Here is a 23,173-nt window from a genome sequence, read left to right on the forward strand (position 1 = left end):
ACCCTCCTGCAGTAGTACATGGAGCTATACTTTCCAATTCATGTAGACACAGAGCATTTGGATTGTGGCTCATCTGCACTGAGATGTGCTATAAGCATAAAATATATACCATGTATCAAAGACAGTGTGAAAAAGAGAATATGAATGATCTCACTAATAATTTTATATTATTATGTGTCAAAATTGTAGTATTTTGAGTATGTTGGGTTAAATGAAATAATAAAATTTATTTCACCTGTTTTTCCTTTGTGAAGAATAAGGACATTGAGTTAAGTAATAGTTCCTGTGTTATTGAACAAATGGAACAACATAAAAATACGTAGTGTAGGGGCACCTGAGTGGCTCAGTGGGTTAAAGCCTCTGCCTTCAGCTCGGGTCATGATCCCAGGGTCCTGGGATCGAGCCCCACATTGGGCTCTCTGCTCCGCAAGGAGCCTGCTTCCTCCTCTCTCTCTGCCTGCCTCTCTGCCTACTTGTGATCTCTGTCTGTCAAATAAATAAATAAAATCTTTAAAAAAAAAATACGTAGTGTAAGGAGGTTGTCACCAACTATACATTTAAAAAATGATTTCTTTGGACTTCTTTTCATTAGTAGTAAAAAGTTTCGATTATTCATTCATTTGCTTGCTTATTCACTCAATAAACATTTATTAAAGGCCAGTGTATGTAAGATATTAAGAATTTTTTTGCTAATATGCCCTCAAATACTTGTTATACGTCAAATATGTTTGAAGTATATGTTATGCTGTACCATGAAGTACAGTAGAACCAACAACTAAATGGAGAACTCATAAAACAATTATCTACTTGACCACTAATAAGTGCAAACATCATATTCTACTAGGCTGTAAAATCAAATTTACCTTTCAACCCCACATACAGGATCTTTCCAAGAATTTAGTAAATCATTATGCATTTTTTCAATATGTTTCTAAAGTCAGGCACATTTATCAAATTTATTTTACTCTGACATCACTAGAAACTTACTGTTTTGTAGATATAAATATCACCAACCGGGGCGCCTGGGTAGCTCAGTGGGTTAAGCCTCTGCCTTTGGCTCAGGTCATGATCCCAGGGTCCTGGGATCAAGCCATGCATTGGGCTCTCTGCTTAGTGGGGAGCCTGCTTCTCCCTCTCTCTCTGCCTGCCTCTCTGCCTACTTGTGATCTCTCTCTCTGTCAAATCAACAGATAAAATCTTTAAAAAACAAAAATCACCAACCCACTGTTAACTTTGAGGCAAAAAAAAGGAGTGAAATAATACAAACTGGAAACTTTAAGATGATATTATTTATTAAAATAACTGATGAAAGTATCCTTTATCTATAAAGATTGGGTTTTTTCTACGTAAAGTCATCATAAATAAAATATTGGGATATTGGGAAATTTTTAAAAATAGCTATTGAAAAATTATTCATAATAGTGATTTTTCTTTTCTATAACAAATTCTAGGATACTTTTTCTTTACTTATCTTTCATTTGTCTACCTTTTTATTCTCTATCTAAAGTTTGGTGATCTAAATTCTATTTAAAATTTAACTTAACTTTAAGTTCTTCTTTTTACTGTATGTATATAGGAAAGAGGAAAAAATTGAGTCACCTCAGTTTAACCAAAAGGAAGGAATCTACAACAAAGGACAATGATGAGTAAGTTTATTATTTTTGAAATAATAAATACATGTCTTGAAAGAAAAGAGTCATATTTCTTAAAGTAATAATTTAAGAGAAATAACTTATTTACAAAAATTAAAAAATAGTTTATACCTGAGTCGATATATTCTTTTTTAAAGAAGTAAAATATTTTGTGATGCATTTTGAAGGGTTCATGTGATCATGATATGTGATATCGTAACTTTTTAAAAATATTTCTTCATTTGAGAGAAAGAGAGAGTGCAAGTGGGGTGAGTGGAGTGGGAGAGGGAAAGAGAGAATCTCAAGCAAACTCCCCACTGAGTGCAGGGCCCATGCAGGGCTCAATTTCAGGACCGTGAAATCATGACCTAAGAGAAAACCAAGAGTTGGACACTCAACTGACTGAGCCACTCAGGTGCCCCTATGAGATCTTAATTTTAATACTCATTGAGCACAGCTTCCCAGTCCATGAATAAGAGACCAGCTTAAGATAAATCTGGGGAAAAACAACCTTTTCAGATTTTATATGGATGGAAAAGTAATCCCTCGTCTGGTAACATAGTGCCTAACAAATAGCTGGTTCAAGAGCGAGGAACACAGTGAATGAAGCCAGCACAGTAAGTGATCCAGAGGAGCCCAGCATGCTTACATCCCAGCACCCAACTATTTTCATACTGGCCAGCCAATGCTGCCTTGAATGAAGATAGTATTTACAAAAATCTACTTCTCCTATATATTCTAGGAAGAATAGTTATATCTATCTACTGAGGCTGGAAAATTGAATTAACCAGAAGAGGGGGTTAAATTTTCAAAGTAGTTCATATGTTCAGCTCATTGACCCTTTCACCTATATTGTCATTATGCCACACAATATGATGGGTGGGTAAAAACGAAGAAATTGGGAGCTTATGGCTTTATGTTGTAAGTTAATATACCTTTCCAAACTTAGAAATAGGTTATAAGTTATGTTTCAAAAATTTTTTACTCATTTGAGTGGAATTCAGAATGCATTTTCCATATAAATAGTGTTGTAACTAGTGGTTATGACCCCAGAAGTCTATTTTTTTTTCATAATGTAGCTGAAATATAGTATTAATCAGTACTAGTCTAGAGTAAAATATACAAAAATTGAATGCCATTTAGAGTACGACAAGGACAAAGAGAAGTGTTTGGCATCTCCTACATCTACCATCATATCTCCTTTATTTGGTTTTACTAGATGCTTTTCCTAGCCACGCTCCCCCAGCTCCAAATATTTTCATTTTCCCTGTCCCACAAGTATTTTTGTTGTAAATTACTACTCCTTCCTTCCCCTAGCAAAGTTCCCATTCCCTCAGTGAAACCAGTTACAACCAGATATTAAGAGGAAAGCATTCTTTGGGTTCCCAGGTGGCTCAGTTGGTTAAACATCCAACTCCTGGTTTCAGCTTAGGTCATGATCTCGGGGTCATGAGACTGAGCCCTGCATCAAGCTCCATTCAGCATGGAGGCTCCTTCAGATTTGCTTCTCCTCCCACTGACGCTCTCCCTAAAAAAAAAAAATAAAAAATCTTTCCCAAAAAAGGGAAAGAATTCTCTTTTTGTTTAACTTATTTAATGTATTTTTTAATTGGCAATGTATACACACAGAAAAAGAAATTTTACAAAAGGATATACAGTGAGAGCAAGTGGCAAGTAACAATTTTTGAAACGTATGATTTTATATTTGAAAGCACATACCTGGGTGTTATGTAAACTGATGAATCAATGAACTCTGTCTCTGAAACTAATAATATATTATATGTTAATTAATTGAATTTAAGTTTTAAAAATTAAATAAAATGAAAGCAGATACCTGCTAAACCAAATGAATTTCTGATATAATTATATGAAGTATAACAAACTTAGAAATAAAAGTAGGCAGTGAAGGAGGAAATTTTTTTGGACAACAGAATACCACATAAACAAGCAAAACTTACCCTTGCTTTCCGCCCAATCAGCTCCCCTTACGGTATTCTAGCTTTTTATAGTTTTATCCCTTCCTTATTCTTCTGAACCCATCGATTTGCTTACGGTGCCAGATTTTTAACAATAGCTCTTGTAGCAGTGAGCTTTCAAGTAGCAAGGGAACAAGAACCCTTGTTATGGTTCACTTGGGAATTTGCCTGTATTTATTTAATTTCTCTTAATATTTATTTCTAAAGATTCCTATTACTTATGTGTATCATTCCATGACATGATATTAGAATTAGTGAACTTAAGGACAAGCCAGGATATTTTACAAAAGATAAAAATAGGCTTGCTGATTTTTTTTTTTTTTTGCACTCATTATATAATGAGTCAATCCCAGTCAATAAAGCCATTTTACTAGCTTTAATAATGAGTTCTTCATTTGTTCCATTTGTTTGGATTTCTTTTATTATCTTGTAAACCCATTCTAAAGCCTTGGTTTTTGAAAACCTGAAATTAAATTGAACATTTCACATCTATACATCAGTTTTAAATGATATAACATTTTATTTTTTTATTTATTTTTAGATTTTATTTATTTATGATAGAGTGAGAGAGGGAGCACAAGCACAGGGGAGCTGGAGAGGGAGAAGCAGGCTTCCTGCCAAGCAGGGAGTCCAATATGGGGCTTGATCCCGGGACTCTGGGAACATGACCTGAGCCAAAGGCAGACACCTAACAACTGAGCCACTCAGGCACCCCAATATAGCATTTTATATTTTGTTTTGGAAATTGTGTAAGTTAGGGTTGTCCAGAGAAACAGAACCAAGTGCAGAAACATATATATGTAATAATATAATAATAATATAGTATTAATAAAATATAATAGTTAATGATAATAAAATGGCATTGATGTAATTGTTATTAATAATTAAAATGTATTGGGTGCCTTGGTGGCTCAGTTGGTTAAGCATCCAACTCTTGATTTCAGCTCAGGTTATAATCTCACAGTTGTGGGATCAGGCCCATTGGGCTCTGTGCTCAGCAGGGAGTCTGCTGGAGATTCTCTCTCTCCCTCTACCTTTGCCCTTCCCCCCACTTGCACACGCACACATGTTCTCTCTCTCTAAAATAAGTAATCTTTAAAAAAATAATTTAAAAATACTGATGATGAGTTTATATATATGTGTGTGTGTGTATGTATATACATATATATATATACACATATATATATGTATATTTGCATATATAGAGATAGATTGATTGTGAAGAATTGGCTCATGCAATTAGAGAGGCTAAGTCCTACCATCTACCATCCGCAAGCTGGAGACCCAAGAAAGCCAGTGGCGTAATTCAAGTTTAAGTCCAGAGGCCTGACAACCAGGGAAACTGATGGTGTAAATCCTAGTTTAAGAGCAGAAGAGCAATGTCCCAATTCAAACAGGCAAGTAGGGTGAGTTGCCTGGGTGGCTCAGTGCCTTTAGGGTCCAACTCTTCATTTCAGTTCAGGTGATGTTCTCAGGGTCATGAGATAGAGCCTCATGCTGGCCATGGAGCCTGCTTGAGATTCACTCTTTCCCTCTCCTCCTACCCCTCCCCTCCATGCTTGCTCTCTTGCTCTCTCTCTAAAAAATAAAAGAAATTTTAAAAATAAAACAATTTAAAAAAATAAACAGGCTGGGAACCAATCCTCCCTTCCTCCACTTTTTGTTCTATTGAGCCCTTCAAAGAATTAAATGATGCGCACCTACTATGGGAACCCTACAAAGTCAAATAGTACTGAAGTGGTTATACAGTGGTGATTTTCTAACTCCATCATTCCTTCTGTTAGTCGGCCTTTTTAAAATTCATGGGTTTATAGTGATAAAGGGTTTTTCCTAGCTTCCCCCTTTCCACGTTTGCAGTCTTTCTCAGAGACAGTAGATCTTTGGCTCCTAATAGCAGCAATATATTTTCATATTTGCTTAATCTTACACGAACACAAAATAGTTTCAGAATTCCTGCACTCATAGTGCTATTAAAAACCAGCTTGCAAAGCATTCAAGATTTGTTTGCAGTCTTTTTTGTCTTTAATTTGATAGTATATAGATAAATTACTATGTTCAGAGCTATGTGGATTAGTTCCCTTTTAATATTGTTTTCTATTTTAATTCCAGTGTAGTTAACAGCGCTATATTAGTTTCAGGTGTAAAATATAGTGATTCAACAATTCGAAACCTTACTCAGTATTCAGCATGATAATTGTACACTTTAATCCTCATCACCCATTTCACCCATTCTCCCCCACACACACAAAGCTCCCCTCTGGTAACCATCAATTTGTTCTCTGTCACTAAGCATCTATTTCTTAGGGCGCCTGGGTGGCTCAGTGGGTTAAGCCTCTGACTTCAGCTCAGGTCATGATCTCAGGGTCCTGGGATCGAGTCCCACATTGGGCTCTCTGCTCGTCAGGGTGCTTCCTCCTCTCTCTGCTTGCCTCTCTTCCTACTTGTGATCTCTCTCTGTCAAATAAATAAAATCTTAAAAAAAAAAAAAAGAATCTGTTTCTTGGGGAATGCTTGGGTGGCTCAGTCAGTTAAGCATCTGCCTTTGGCTCAGGTCATGATCCCAGGGTCTTGGGATCTAGTTCCAAGTCAGGCTCCTTGCTCAGTGGGGAACCTGCTTCTCCCTCTGCGTGCCATTCCCCCAGCTTGTGCTCCCTAGTGCTTTCTCTAACAAACAAAATTTTATTTACTTTTTTTTTTGACAAACAAAATTTTTAAAAATCTTTAAAACATTTTAAAAAAAGAATCTGCTTATTGGTTTGTCTTCTTTGTTCATTTATTTCTTAAATTCCAGGTATGAGTGAAATCATACAGTATGTCTTTCTCTAATTCTATTGCTTAGCATTATACTCCCTACCTGACTTCATTCATGTTGTTGCAAATGGCAAGATTTCATTCTTTTTTATGGCTGAATAATATTCCTGTGTGTGTGTGTGTGTGTGTGTGTGTGTGTGTGTGTATCACATCTTCTTTACCCAGTTCATCAATTGATGGACACTTGGGCTGCTTTCATAATTTGGCTATTGTAAATAGTGCTGCAGTAATCATAGAGGTGTTTTTTTATTTGGGGGGGGGGGTAAATACCCAGTGGTGTGATTGCTGGATAGTAGGGTAGTTCTATTTTTAACTTTCTGAGGGACCTCCATGCTGTTTTCTGCAGTGGCTGCCCCAGTTTATATTCCCATCAACAATGTAAAAATGGTTCCATTTTCTCCACATTACTTGGATTAGTTCTTTGAAGAATTAGTTATTCACTTGAAGTAGTTAGGTTCTCTTGTTTCTATTTGTATTCAATTTTAATCTTTTTTTCTCTCATCCTTTTTGATTTAATTTTTTTTTAAGATTTTATTTATTTGACAGAGACACAGCAAGAGAGGGAATATGAGCAGGGAAAGTGGGAGAGGGAGAAGCAGGCTTCCTGCTGAGCAGGGAGCCTGATGCAGGGCTCCATCCCAGGACCCTGTGATCATGACCTGAGCCAAAGGCAGACACTTAACGACTGAACCATCCAGGAGCCCCTGATTTAATTTTTTTAATGATGTAAAACACTAACATGGTTCCAAAAGCCAAAACTTTACAAAAAAGTATATTCAGAGAAGTGTCACTCGCTGCCCCATTCTTTCTATCTAGTCCCTGTAGGTAACCAAATTCATTAATTTCTGCTTTACCTTTCTTACGTTTATTTTTATAAAATTGAGTTGTTTCATTTCTTTTTTCTGATTTCCCTTTTTATACGAAGATGGCATACAACATATACTATTTTACACTTTTTGTTTTTCAATTATGTATATGTCCTAAAATGACACCCTGTTAATCAATTTGGCAAGTTTTAAACATAAGAATTCTTCCAACAGGAAAATATAGTTCCTTATTCTAGGCTTAAAAAATTTTCCCCAGAAAACAAGCAGTTAGTGACATGTCAATAAAACTCATTTATAAACAAACACCTACACATTAATATTTTATGTGAAGTTCCATATCCTTTATACTCTGAAAGGAAAATATATTATATAATTCACTGCCATTAGCTTTTCTTCCTCTTGGCAGTTTGCTGCTGGCTACTGTCACTGCTATGAAAATGCCGTCCGTAATGGTGACTATCCTTCTGCAGGGTTTACTTCCATTAAACTTAATTTTCAGATTGTAGATTCATGTGCCATTGTGAGAAGTAAAATAGATCATGTGTACCCGTTTCCCACTTTACTGACATGATAACATCTTGCAAAACTGTGGGACAGTATCACAACCAGAAAATTGACATTGCCACAGTCCACTAGTTTTTATTCAGATTTTTTAAGTTTTACATGCACTCAATTGGTGTGTGTATGTGTATATTCTTAGTTCTGTGTAACTTTATCACATGTGTAGGTTTACCACCACCAAGATACAGGACATTCCCATCACCACAAAAGTCCCTCCTGTTGTATAAAGGTTATTTTTAGCCATTGGCTTATTCTCTTGTAGATAAAAAGTAATTTATTTTAGATTTTTAAAAAATTTCTACACTAATCCAAATAAAACCTTTCTAATTGTAAAGAATTATAGTAGAGGGGCACCTGGGTGGCTCAGTGGGTTGAAGCCTCTGCCTTCGGCTCGGGTCATGATCTCAGGGTCCGGGATCGAGCCCCACATCGGGTTCTCTGCTCGGCGGGGAGCCTGCTTCTCCCTCTCTCTCTGCCTGCTGCTCTGCCTACTTGTGATTCTCTCTCTCTCTCTCTGTCAAATAAATAAAATAAAATTAAAAAAAAAAAAGAATTATGGTAGAGAGGCACCTGGGTGGCTTAGTGGGTTAAGCCTCTGCCTTTGGCTCAGGTCGTGATCTCGGGGTCCTGGGATCGAGCCTCACACCGGGCTCTCTGCTCAGTAGGGAGCCTGCTTTCCCCTCCCCATCTCCTTCCTCTCTGCCTACTTGTGATCTCTCTCTCTCTCTGTCAATAAATAAATAAAATCTTTTAAAAATAAAGAATTATGCTAGAACTGGGCTTTTTATTTGTTTGTTATGAATGCAATTAATTGTGACAGGTAGCCGCTGTCCAGAATTCTAAGTCTGGGGGAAAAAAATAATTCTAAGTCTGAGTTAGTGTTTATTATATTTTAGGCATTCCGTAATGCAACAAGAATTGGATTTATGGATCATTTTCTTCTTAAATCACCCAGTCTCTAAGGGTGAGTTAGTTAAACATGGTTATCAAAAACTTAAAATGAAAATAAAGTCATGCCTGTGTTCTGTAAGTACGTAAAGACTAAAAGAGAGACCAATATTTACAAGAGACTTACCTTTCAACTGTTCAAAATTTTTGACATGGAAGAATGAAAACCTTCCCCCAAAGATTGATAACAAGATGGGCATGCCCATTTTCACCACTAATACTCAACAGTTTACAGGAAATTCTAATCAGAGCAATTAGAAGGAGAGAGGGAAGGGAAGAAGAAAGAAAACAAAAGATCAAACTATCTCTATTTGCAGACAACATGGTGCTATATATAGAAAATTCCAAAGAATGCACAATGACTGTGTTCCTTATTGTGTAACTCTGAATAATTAATTTGTTTCAGTTTCCATATCTGTAAAATGGTATAGATAATGTTTTATCACAGACCGTTATTTTAAAGATTAAGATAGAGCTTGTAAAGTAGCAAGTACCATGCTTTGACTTTAGAAAGAGTTCAGAAAAAAACTTAGCAATGTATTTTATCGTTACAGTCCAGCTATCATCATTCAAAATAATCAGTTTAGATAAAAAAGTAGATAAATAGAGGTTCTGTGACCAATTTACATTTTTCTCTATAAGGCATAATATTAAGAGGACAAAGAAAACCCTGAGCATTTTGTCCCTGTAATGTACATATAACTTTCAGGTTTCTTGAGATTATATACAAATACATCTCTTATAGGTAGTGACTTTGATGTAAATTATTAGAAATGGAATTAACTAAGAGTAGCCTTTGAGAGAATATGGTACCAACAGAGTCGTAAGGCAAAAATCTGAATATAAAAGTTTAATTTCAGTATGGAGGAACAGAGATTGTGTTTAGACCATTGCTTTGAGCAATGGTTTGTGGGGAATAAAAGAATGTTCATTAAATTAAGTAAAAGCGTTAAGCAGTATCAGGGCCCCAGCAAATCATATACTTGTAATATTGACCATCAATACTGCTGTAAGATTTCTGTAGCACTCACAGTTTAGGCCAGAGAGTGAAGAATCCAAATAGGTAGGAAATCCAGGATTATAGATTAGAAGGACATGTGTGTGGCAGAAGGTTAAGGGGCTTTTGTTCTTTTTGTAACTATCCTCAACTTTATTAAAATGTAATTGACAAATTTGTATATATTTAAAGTGTATAATGTGATGATTTGAAATATGTGTGTGTGTATGTACCCATTCCATGAAACTTGTTGCTATCAAGATGGGAGTAGTTGATTTCCTCCAGAAAGAAGTAAAAGGAGGAGGAGAGGAAAGGAGATTAAAATAAAAATGGGCTGGCTGGCTCAGTCAGTGGAGCATTTGACTCTTGATCTCAGGATCCTGAGTTTGAGGCCCATGTTAGGCATAGAGTTTACTTAAAAATTAAATTAAAATAAAATTTAAAAAAATGAAATAAAAATGAAAAGAATGATGGATTATCTACTAGTCTACTGGTCATGCGTGAAGACAAGTTTCCCTGAGAAAGCAGCTCAAGCATGTGAAGGATATTCTGAAAACAGTTTCCCCAGTAATTTGATACTCAGGCCATACGGCTCTCCAACGTTGTCAAAAACAGTTTGCCTAGCTGAGCCCCTCAATAACTATTTTAACTTGAGAAACAGAATTATTAACAGGTCCTTTGGGGATGCTACATGCACAACTCCTGGGGGCACCATTCCCATCTTAATCTATCTTAACAGGCCCCTTGGAGTCATCCAAGTGGCAGCCCTGCAGGACCCACTCTTCCCACATAATTCCATAAGGGTCAACAAGGTATATCACCAGTTCTGTAAAGTGTGGTGGGTAAGATGGTGTAGAGAGACTGCCACTTCAGTCCTCCCAGGAAAAGAGTGCAAGGTAAAGAGCCCTTAGCATTGCTTCTCATGGTGAAATAGCTCATTTGCCCCAGCTTTGCCCCTGTGAGGCAGTGAGTAATGTTGATATAAGGTTAGGGGAAGCTAGAGGTTCCCAGCCCTGGGTGGGAATCACTTAAAACCCACTTGCTCCTGGAGACTTTTGGAGCTCAATGGAAGTAGCTGGAATTCCTTTATGACATTATCTTTTAAACTGAGGTTCAGGTACTAAGCAAGTAAGGCCTCTGACAGGTGATTCTTCATTGAAATACATGATAATAAGGGAAAACTTTTAAAGAAAAAAGATCACCTGCAATTCCATTTTCCTCACGTAAGTTTTAGGTTTTGCATAAATGCTGTTTCTCCATTCCTTGCTTGCATACCTCATATATTTTACTTGGATGAAGCATATTGTACATATTCATTGTGTATGAAAATTTAACGTATCATGTTAGTCTTATTTTTAATAGTACAGAAATGTTAATGGATAACACTGATGTGGTTTTGAAAGCATTTAAATAAAATTTCTGGCTTCTTTTCACAAAATCAATAGTATAGATTTGTGGTCTCTGAAACAGTAGTCACTAGCCAGCCACACATGAGCACCTGAAATGTGACTAGTCCGAAATGAGGTGTGCTGCAAGTGTAAAGTACACACTGGATTTTGAAAAAAAGCATAAAATAGCTCATGAATAATTTTTATTGATGATACTTGAAATGATAATACTTCGGATATATTAATTAAAATATATTATTAAAATAAATTTCAGTTGTTTCTTTTTACTTCTTTCAGTGTGGCTACTGGAAAATTTTAAATTACATATGTGGCTTACATTTTATATCAGACTGCACTGATATAGATTATATACAGCTATGAGATCATAAAATTGGAAAAGACACTAAAACTAGAACAATAAGGGAATGGTTAAATCATCTTTGGTATGCTTACTAGGTAGAGTATTACACAGCCTTGAAAATTATAAACCTATGGGTGATGTGGGCAAAAAATATATATGTAATATTATATTTAGGAAAGTATGATATAAAGTTATAGAAATTGTTTCAAAAAAAACCTAAGAATTTTTCCTGTACGCTAATATGCTAACTAGCGATATGTTCAGGGGGTAAGATTACAAATGAAGTTTTCTTTGTTTTCAAATTTAAAAGAATACCTTTATAATCTTTATCACACTGAAATTTATTTATTTGTTTATTTTTTAAAAGATTTTATTTATTTATTTGACACAGAGAGACAGATCACAAGTAGGCAAAGAGGCAGTCAGAGAGACAGGGGGAACCAGGCTCCCCACTGAACAGAGAGCCTGATGTGGGGCTCAGTCCCAGAACCCCGAGATCATGACCTGAGCCGAAGGCAGAGCCTTAACCCACTGAGCCACCCAGGCACCCCCACACTGAAATTTATTAAGCCATAAATCTTATTTTTTATTAAAAAAAATCACTGGGTAACACTGACTCATAGACTTAGATCAAGATAAATAAGGAGAGTGGTAAAATTAGGGTTCTCAGAGTGGTACTGTGGAGAAAAGAGCAAGCCAATTAACTCCATTTCACATCCTCTCCCCCTGTTCAGTAGGAATGAAAGCAAAACCCCAACGGCAGGATGACTGATAATATATGTTGTGTTTATAAAGGGATGAAAGAATGAAGGAGGAACATTTACATCTTTTACCACTTTGTAAAGAAAAGGATTAGAAAACTGAATCTAAGATCTTTTAAAAAGAATTAAAGATGTGAAAATGACTTACTGTGTTTAAATGCTTGATCTTGGTAATTTTTTTTTCATTCATAGATTCATGGTGTTGCTAGCTAAAGTTGAGAAATCATCAGAAGAAATCATGGAAATAATGCAAAACTTAAGCAGTATAAAGGTTAGCGCTTTTTTTTCCTTTGAGGCATATAATTTTTCGTATGTCTGTTACCCCATTTGAAAAAGGAAAATAGGAAAGAAGCCCCAGCTTGGAGAATTCAATCCAGAAATGAATTTGCAGGGAATATGTCTAATTTCCTTTTCATGGGAATTTTTCTTATAGGAACATGAATTAACCATAATATTTTAGTAATATGTGACTTTTTCACATTTTAAAGCTTGCAGTACTTGACCTGCTAGAAAAAATTAAATTTCCCACCATAGAGTTTAAGCTTTTCAGATGAAAGAAACCATAAACTGTATTTTCACTAGACTTGTCAGGAATATTATATTTGTAGAGAACTTAACTCATTTAAGATGTCTTTTTTTTAGGCTTTGGAGGGCAGTAGAGAGCTTGAAAATCTCCTTGGTATCTCACGTGCATCATGTTTCTTACAAAGAGAAATGCAGAAAACGAAAGAACTAAGTAAGAAAAATTCATGAGTTTTCAATGGTATCTCTCCATTCCTTATTTGTAAATGTAAATATATATGCTAATGTTTTCAGTTTTAGAGATAAACCTAATTTTCCCAAATTTAAATCTGATAGACTTTTTTATATATGGCATTACTGAACATGTAATGGAAATATTATTTAGAGAATAAGAAGCCATATATATATCTTTTGCCAGGATATGTTACTTTAGGGATTCTTGTTGAATATGAAGGAAAAGAATATGCCTTGCAAACTGATAACCAGACTTTTTAAAAATCTGGTGCTCATTCTTTAAATATAGGATATAATAAGGTATTGCATTTTGTACTTGATACCTGTGTATATTACTTCAAATTATTTTTTTCTCATGAAGTTATCCCAGGATGAGAAATTATTCATATGCCATGCTAATTCTTAACATGAGTTTTTTTGTTGTTGGGTTTTGTGTTTTGTTTTGTTTTGTTTTTTTGGTTTTGGGGTTTTTGTTTGTTTTTTAGTGATAAAAGTAACAGAACAAAAACTGTTCGAAAAGAAGAGTTCAGGACTTCCCAACAAAGGTAAAGAGTTGTGTTTTCATTTATATAAAAAAATCCTTTCATATCATTTCATCATCGAAAACCAGTCATCATGAGTCCTTTTTTAGTGTGATCTTTTTAAAAGATCATAAATCTCATTTGCAAACCTTATACTGAATTTGATAGACCATGTCTGATAAGATAACTTCCCTGATGATTAAACTTTTAAAATAACTTTTGAAATACAATTTTCAGTGTAAGATTTAAATTTTGTCTTTTTATTAAAAGTTCTTCTTGAGAATATAGACAAATAGGGAGAACAAAGCATTAATATATAGCAACTTTTAATGGTGAATTAGGATTACACAGAGCATAAAAAGTTACTTTGTAACCAGTGTTCTGAAAACTTTCAGATCATTAATGATGTTTGATCTACTGTGAACTCATATGCCTCTGAGCATTTCACAGTATGGGAAACTAAATTAGCAGGTTTTCCCATAACACATGCACATCCATACCTCAGTAAGCAAAATGATCATGGACTATAAACTATTAAAACCTTTAGACCAACTTAAGAGAGACCATTTTAGTATTACTGACATGAATGCCATTTGCAATCTCTGCAAGTGGATGTAGGCCTTTAAACGGGTAGCCATGTTTTAGTCTACCATTTTTGAGTTACCAATGACTACCATTTATAGTAATGGACCAGTAATTACTGTGTACTAGGATCAGCGAGCAGATCTTTGTAGCAACTCTGCAAGATATTATCATTGTCATTATAGATAAGGAACACAGACAAAAAATGTTAAGTAACTTGCCCAGAGACACTACTACTTAAGTGTCAGAGCGGAGATTGCAACTAAAGACCAGTCTAACCTCAAGTAGTATGGTTTTTCTCATTGCTCCATGTTCCTCTTCCTACAACAAATGAAATCGTCTAGTCATCCCAGTGTTTAGAGTCAAACATATGAGGCATAACTGAAACCACTTAAGCCAGTGTAGTATATTAGACTGTATTTAGGATCTTTTACAAGCCAGTGATGAGTTTGCACTGGAAAGTGCTGGTATTCCCTGTTAACTTCCGAAGGCCACCTGGGTAATGCAGGGCACTAGCCCTGGCAGGATTCCTCCAAGGCTCATGTGGGAAGAGAGCGGAGCAGGTTTTCTGAGCCATTCAGTAGAGCAGCTAACTTTCACTATGATCCCAAGAATTTAAGACTATGAAGTTAGCTTTTAGGAAAGGCTTAAGATCTCTTCTATACTGTGAAACTGGCTTATAATGTGTAGCTAGGTTTCAGTGGTTTCAGTCTCTTTAAACTTGACAAGTTTTAGAGGATCATAAGGGGAAATTAAAATGTTTACTATTTCCAAAGCAGAGGAAATCTTTCTTCTATATATTATGTGCCGGTGGTGTGAATTTTTTTCAGTCTGTAATTTTCTAGAATTGACTAGAATTAGGCTTCACAGAGTTGGCTTTCACTAAATATTGAGAAATGAGGAAGGGAAAATTGTAGAATAAATAAGTGAATTGTCACTTTAATAATGAGAAAAAGTTTTCCAAAAGTATTGTTGCCTTCCCTAAATATTTATTAAGATGTTGAAGTGTTATATTCCATGTGTTAAAAATTATCTCCCTTCAGTTACCTAGTATATACCAATCCTTTGTGTGTTTATGCATGACTAGCCTCAAAACTATTTTCTAGTATTTTAGGCATTGGAACTGACTTGCCCATTACCAAGTTTTCCCTAAGGACTATTTGTTCATGCATAAAGGAGATTCCTATGACAAATCATGTTTTAAAATGTCTAATTAGCACTGATTATTTGTTGTGGTTTAAATGAAAACTGAGGGGCGCCTGGGTAGCTCAGTTGGTTGGGTGGCTGCCTTTGGCTCAGATCATGGTTCCAGAATCTTGGGATCAAGCCCCACATCCTGCTCCCTGCTCAGCGGAGAGCCTGCTTCTCTCTCTCCCTCTGAATGCCGCTGTGCTTACTTGTGCTATCTCTCTGCCAAATAAATAAATAAAATCTTTGAAAAAAATTTTAAATGAAAATTGAATTTAGATAAATAAAATGTATAATAGCTATAAAAATATATACTAGAATATATGTCATCTTCCATTTCTGTATCTTGGCAAGAGCTGCATTAGCTTTTATATTTCCCGAGGTGTTCAGATCTTCATTCACTTTTCAAATAATTTTTTTTTTAAGATTTTATTTATTTATTTGACAGACAGAGATCGCAAGTAGGCATAGAGGCAGGCAGAGAGAGAGGGGGAGGCAGGCTCCCTGCAGAGCAGAGAGCCTGATGTGGGGCTCGATCCCAGGACCCCGGGATCATGACCTGAGCTGAAGACAGAGGCTTTAACCTACTGAGCCACCCAGGCGCCCCTTTTCAACTAATTTTTTTAAAGTGCTGTTGCCTGAAAAATCTTTTGAAGCTTACTTCCTTTATAATTTGAGTTTGAGTGTTTTTACTGAGTGTTTTCCCCTCTTCTCTCTCTGGTTCATAATATATGTATTTTTTTATTTTGGTGGTTTTGTTTTGTTTTTGATTAAAGATGATGTACATCAACACATTTATACACATATAATTTTTTTTGCTGAGTTCATAACTTTCAACCTTTTTTATTTATACATTCATTTTATAAGGACTTTGCTAGTATTTTTGACATCTCAAAGTAATTTGCTTTATATGTTTCTTATTTGGGGATCCAACCTTCAACTTTTTATAGAAATTTCTCCTTTACTTCTTTCTTTTACTATGCTATTGTCCAGAATTGTTTAAAATTTAAAATGTTTGGGGAATCTTTTTAATATTAGAAATTATATAATATAAAAATAACTCCCATAATATGTATGAGATTTGTTTTATTAGGTACTTAATGAAAATAACAAATTACTTGTTTCATGATCAAAACAATGTCCTTCAGATTCTCATAAAATTTTCCTAGAATAGTTAACGTAGACAGTATCAGGAAAATTCCAACATTTATGCTGTTGCTGCCTCTTCATGTCGGTCCTCTAGTTCTATTTATTTTTCCACGTCACTGCTAGCTTGTTTTAGCATCAGTTGCAGTCTTTATTACCGGCAGAGCAGTATAACTGTGAAAATAACATGCTAGTGTTTTAAATAAATAGACATCTGACACACATTCTTAAGCTTTTATGTAACATTCAGGGGAAATTAAAACATATACAATAACATGAAAAGGTACACTGAGATTTACATGGTTTTAAAAAGAACTGGACATCGCAAATCAGGGAATGCTTTGATAGAGTATATGAATAAAAGAGGCTCTCCCCTGCTAAATACAAATTTCTTAAACAAAGGAAGGCTTTCTCTCTTTTTTCAGTTACTTAGGAAGTAAGCCTAACTTCACTTTCCTTAATAATATTGGCTTTATGACTCTTAGAAAAATAATGAGATGAAAGGTCCTTTTTCTGTTAGATTTAGATGTGAATTTTCATAATTATTCTTAATTTGTTATGCTGAAGATTTAAAACATGACCATTCAATGGGTTGATACAGATGGAATGTCACATTATCATCACATGGTAAGGCATGAAATTTATTTACTTTACATAATCAACCTCTACTTAAAACAACTTGATACAAATATTCCTAAGTCAATAGATGGCATTATATAGTACTTAGTATTTTCATTTTTTTCTGGAAATATTAAAAAATACCATCATTGTTTGTCTATGACCAGTACTTCCAGTAAACAAAATGTTTTTGAAAAGAATGTAAGCAAATTGTAGAACAGTTGCCAAGATATGCAATCTAGACACTTAGCTTTAGTCCAAAACATATTTTATCTGTTTTGAGAATAATTGTGTAGGTTGCAGTATGCATATTTGAAATGAAATGTAACCATCTGAACTTTACATTGTTCAAAAAAATTGATTGTCTCAGCTGTTTGTAATACAAAATATTTCAGAATTTCTAGCTGTGGCCTTCAAAAGAAAAGCACAAACTATAACATTTCTGTTTTCTTTAGCTACCTTACTGTCTTACATTGTAAAATACATCTGGGTCATAGGATTTTAAGTTTTCAAATTCTTGGACTACAGGACAAATTTTAAACTCTTTTTGTTCTAAGACTATAAAATAGTTTGATATTGCCTTTTCATTCTAACCACCCACGGAAGTATTTTTTAACTTAAAAATATGTTGTTCTTTCCCCCACTCAATCTTGAAAAAGTATTTATCATACTGGCCAAATAATTTTACTCCCTACAAAACTACTACCCTTTTTGTTTTTTATATCTTAACATTAAATAGTATCATTTTTTAAATACTTCAGTTTTAAAAGCACTGAAGTTTGAAGTCTAGACATGAGTTTTAGAAGAAACAACAAAAATTCCTTCCTGTGGCTTAATGTTCTTGGTTTATCTGGAGATTTAAAAAAAAAAAAATGGAGATACTAGTTTTGGTGACCGAGATCTACATTAATGTACAACTATAGTCCTTAGCTCTTTCTCAGAATTCACCTACCATGTATGTTGTACGTGGTTCATACCTTTCCTATTAATAATGTTAATGCCCTTGTCTTACACTATTCATCACTGTTTTAGGGATATATTTTGACTGCTTACTTGAGATTTGTCTAGGATTTAAGAAAAAACAAACTGATCTATTACTTTTCAAAGCCTTTAAATAATTTCTTCTGCAATTTGAATTTTTGTATGCCTCTTTAGAAGTATGATCATTTTTATCTTTTAAATAATCAGTTTAAAAAAATTAAACCATAGATTTGAACTCACTTAATAGCAATTATGTGTTTAAGAGGTGTAAATAACTTGCTATCAGACATTACGAATATCCAGGTGCTCTGTATGTGCTGATGACAACAAAATTGAAACGAAAGACTGTAATAATTCTGACTGGTTTTCTCTGCAGAAGATATTGATTATTTGTGTGTGGTGAGAGATTTGGAAAATTCAATTAAAGGAGTTGTGCAAAGGTTTCATAAATTTTCCTTCTACAGCATGTACACAGACATTGTTGCGTATTAAATCAATGCAGCACTTCACAATATATTTTCTTTGAAACATAAAAATAAATAACATTTAAACAGTTCTGCTTACTACAGAAACAAATTTTATTTTCTGTGAAGCATTTAGTCATGTGCTATCACTGACTCATACACATTTGCCAGCTGTAACAAATTTTATAGACATTTTCTCCAGAGACATATCTCACATACTATGAATTTTTAAATGAGCAAATGGTGAAGAAGGGATGTCAGCAATATAAAAATTGATCAGTTAAAAGATAAAAGCATAAGTAAAGAGATTTGTATGGTAGTCTTAATAGGTTTTATTAAATAAAAATACTATAAAAAGACAGTAATGAACAGACTGAAGACTAACCATTCTTGAGGTGGAGAAAAATTATTCTGGCACATTTAGTAGAAATTGGTTTTATGTCACCTGACAGGTGAACATTTTTTTCCCCCATTTTAACTCTTAGAGTAGTTAGAAATGCTCCTCAGAAAAGAGTTAGATAAATTTTCTAAGTGGTTTATGTATTAAACACATATATAAAATAATATAGCAGGTATTTATGGTGTCATATAGCTAATTATATAGTTAAAAGCAGGACTTCTGTAAAAAGTATTAGGTGATTTTTCCTCCAGCTCAGACCCTATACAGGAGGAAAGGCATTTGAATGCATATGTTCCCACCATGTGACTTCAGCCCTCTGGAATCTCTCTCTTTGTGAACTCCAGGCCTCTCTACTGCTTCTCTCTCTACCTTGATTGCTCTTTCTTCCATCTCTGTCTAGTAAATTCCTGCTCATTCTTTAAGGTCAGCCTCAGATGTCACATCCTCTGTTTAACTTTCCCCAGCTTGCCTAGGTAAAGCTAAATTGCTTCTTCTGGCCTTCTACAACACTTGTCTAAATGTTTATAAATGTATTATGCTGTAGTATTGTAGTGTATTGTAATTGTCCAGTTACAGGGGCACCTGGGCTCCTCCTTGGCAAACAAACAAAGCTCATATCTCTGTATTATAGCCCCAGAGCCTAGTATATAACCTGATAGAAGGCCCACAATGCATGTTCAATGAATGAGTAGAAATAAATGCCACTCTAAGAATTTTTTGAAGGAATTTAAATATTTTCAAATACTTACAAATCATGATCTCCTTTGAGGCACCTGGGTGGTTCAGTGGTTTAGGCCACTGCCTTCAGCTCGGGTCATGATCTCAGGGTCCTGGGATCGAGCCCCGCATCGGGCTCTCTGCTCGGCCGGGAACCTGCTCCCCCGCCCCGCCCTGCCTGCCTCTCTGCCTACTTGTGATCTCTCTCTCTTTGTCAAATAAATAAATAAAATTTAAAAAAAAAATTATGATCTCCTTACGTGCCTCATCTACTTAATATTTACTGAACGCCTTTGATGAGCCAGGCCCTTTTCTAGCACTGGGGATACAGTAATGAACAAGGCAAACATAGATAGTCCTGCCCTTGGTATTGTAGAATCTGTCACAAAAGACAAATAATTTTAACAAAGCATAAGCATACATTATAATAATAAGTCTTTTTGGACTTTTTATCCTAAATTCTTAAATGTACATTCTGAAAGAGAATTGGGCAAATTGGTAAGATGTTGAAATGAGAATTTATAACCCCATAGCTATTTGTAATGTAAAACAAAACTTTAAGTTCTTTCATTTCATTTGATTCAGCATTTATTCTACATCATATACTGTGACAACTTACTTTGAACTGTTTTCTGAAAAAAATATTTTTTTCTTATAGGATTGTATCATCTTGACAGCTATGAATTCCTTAAGGGCATTTTAAACTAAGGTAGGCTTTCACCATTCTAATTAAGGTTAGCCTTGTTAAATTTCACTATTTTGTTCAGATGGAAACATTTTATTTATATTATCAAATTTGATACTGTCTATGCAGAAAATAAGGACATGAGCTTTGGAGGTGTTTTTGAAATTATATTTAATCTATTTTTATAAATAATAGGACAATCTGACAAGATGTGTGAATGAGAGGCTGGTTAAAAAGAACTGTAGAGCTCATCAGCCTAGCTTTAAAAGTGAAAAAGCACATATATTTAGGTGAGTGTATAGAGGGCTCTTAATTTAGCACCTTTAGTATAAATAACTAATTAGGTACTGGCAGGTGGGTTATAGTTTCTGTAGGACACATGTAACTGAACGAGATACAAGTCTATGAATTTGGAAATTTGCTGAATTAAGTAAATAATTATATATTAATTAGTTGTATCTTTCCTTCAAAACAGTTCCCTGTAGATTGAGCAATATAAGTAAAAATGATAAATTTATAACATATTAGCTGGAAGCAGTATGAGTCATAATGTGATATTAGTTTCTAATGTGCCTGTAACTGAAGGTTTGCATTACGAACTAGCCTATCCCAGACTTAGTGGCAGCGATATTCCAATTAAGATTCTTAGAAGCTAACCACATGTTGCCTGCTATCTCTTAGAAACAAATTAAGGCAAAATAAATTCTATACTGAAAATACATTTCTTTGGAAATGGTATTTCAAATGATTAGTATTAGCTTCCTAACAGTTTTAAAAATATTTGCAAAGCATCTTATGTACAAAATTGTGTCACTTTTCATTCATTATAATGTTTATTCTGTTGTACACAACAAATAATAGTTTATAATAATAACTGACACTAAGCACTGCCAGCGTGCCAGGTACTACTACAGGCACCTTATACAGATTACACTCAACCTTTCAACAATGTATGTGATATACAGTTCTTGTCTTTATTTTATAGGTGAGGAAACTGAGGCACAAAGAGGTTAATAACCTTGTCCTAGAATTACCTCAGAAACAGAGCCAGGAGGCTAACTTGAGTAGGCTGGTACCAGAGCCTTTGCTTTGCCCACTCACAATAGTAAACTATGATTGTCAGGCTTCACTGCCAGTCAAAGGTTTTTGTTCCTATGAAATAGTAAGGATCTAATATATATACATATACACATGTACTCGTCATAGGGTTAAACATTTTGTGGAAAATTTCTGGTCCGTGGCAGTCCACAGACAACTATTAGATGGCTATCATAAACACATAGTTACTGTTATACGTCTGGCTAATAACATACACATTTAGTATATGATGGTCTCATATGTGAACTTTGGAGAACTTAGAGTACTGAGAATAGCTTTGTGTTCCTGGATTCTAATAAAAATTAGTGTTAGGGGTGTTATTCTGAGTCTTTAATATGAGTAGTGCTTACAAAAAACTTGCAGGAATGAAGGTTGACCCACCACTCAGCTTCCCTTTTTGTGGAAAGCAGTAGAGAAATAACAATGAAATGAAATTGGACTAAACCTTTGAGGCATTTCTCTGGGTTCATTTGACTGTGTTTTCTTATTTTGGGCACTTTCTTCATGATCTCGCCCATTCCTTGACTTTAGTTCTTACCTTAGTGGAATTTATAGTTTCCAAATCAATTTTGACCTTCTTCCTGAGCTATAAACCCACAATCTCACCTGCCATATATTGTCCCCCAAGAACATTGATTTCATCATTCCCCCCGCCAAATTCTAACTCATTCTACTTTTGTAGGGATTACATTCATCCAGTGATAAGGCTTACAACCTCAAAATTCTGTCCCTTTTTTTGTGCCCCCATGTGCAACTGCTGCCAGGTCAGATCCCTTCTAAAAATGTTTACCTCTCCCTTCCATGCCCCCTGCACTAGTTTATTCCTCCATGACCTCTCATCCAGATTATCCTCCCCACTGTAACCGGCCTCTGCCAATTGGTCCTTTTTCCCTACAGCCTGTCCTGCTATTGGACAAATTATTCTTAAGAAGATATCACTCTACCATATTCACAGTAAAATCCAAATTTATACTTTATCCTCCCCATTGTAACCTGCCTCTCTGCCCCTCAGTCCCTTATCCCTACAGCCTGTCCTGCTACTGGACAAATTATGCTTAAGAAGATATCACTCTATCATATTCACAGTAAAATCCAAATTTATACTAACATTCAGAACTCTTCCTAATGTGACCACAGCTTACCTTGTCCTTAGTCTCTCCAGATTATGTACCATTCTCCAGACACATTCCTCAGAGAGAAACTTTCTCATTCCCTTATCTTTGTTCTTGTCTTTCCTCTGCTTGACATGTTTTCCCCCATCATTGTAAAAAATTTATTTATCTTTCAAAACCTGCTTATAACTCACCTTGCATTAGGCTTCTTCAGATCCTTCTGTTCCATGTTCTCTCATTGTTCCTTTTTGGTGCATTTGTCATAGCTGTCCAACTGGTATGACTAAGGGAAGGTATTAAACTCTGATTTTGTCCTGTGCTCTAGAAACCTGACAAACACAGTACTCCTAATACCATTGTGGCCAACTTCCCCATCTTCATCAGTTCCTGTCCTCTCTCACACTTAAGTGATTATTCCTCCTGACCTTTATTGTTCAGGGGGGAGAAATACCCCAGATTCACTCCCAGAGCCTTTAACAAGCAAAGCCATTATAAAATAATGTTAGAATAAGAGAGAGTGTGAGTAAGAGAGGCGGCAACCTGTAGGCCACAGACAGGACAACGACCAGCAAAGGACTGGAGGGAGCATGGTAGGCTAATATTAACAGGGGATACTGCAGGAGATACTGGGGTAATATATCTAG

At 35.1% G+C, this 23,173-nt stretch overlaps 1 protein-coding gene across 4 annotated transcripts in view; it reads left to right on the forward strand.

Moving 5' to 3' along the window:
- The window catches only part of ITGB3BP (integrin subunit beta 3 binding protein), a 74,736-nt gene that overhangs the window by 40,037 nt on the left and 11,526 nt on the right, over positions 1-23,173 (forward strand). For 2 of the 4 annotated variants that reach the window (XM_080800653.1, XM_080800656.1), the window contains 5 exons: positions 1,577-1,646; positions 12,454-12,532; positions 12,904-12,997; positions 13,503-13,562; positions 20,293-20,343. In XM_080800653.1, coding sequence (XP_080656779.1) covers positions 1,577-1,646; positions 12,454-12,532; positions 12,904-12,997; positions 13,503-13,562; positions 20,293-20,342 — 353 coding nt within the window. In that variant the 3' untranslated portion in view covers position 20,343. The remainder of the gene's footprint in view (positions 1-1,576; positions 1,647-12,453; positions 12,533-12,903; positions 12,998-13,502; positions 13,563-20,292; positions 20,344-23,173) is intronic. The other 2 variants (XM_080800655.1, XM_080800654.1) reach the window with 1 other exon arrangement.

Source organism: Martes martes (assembly GCF_963455335.1).
Source record: "Martes martes genome assembly, chromosome: 4".
Classification (NCBI taxonomy): Eukaryota; Metazoa; Chordata; class Mammalia; order Carnivora; family Mustelidae; genus Martes; species Martes martes.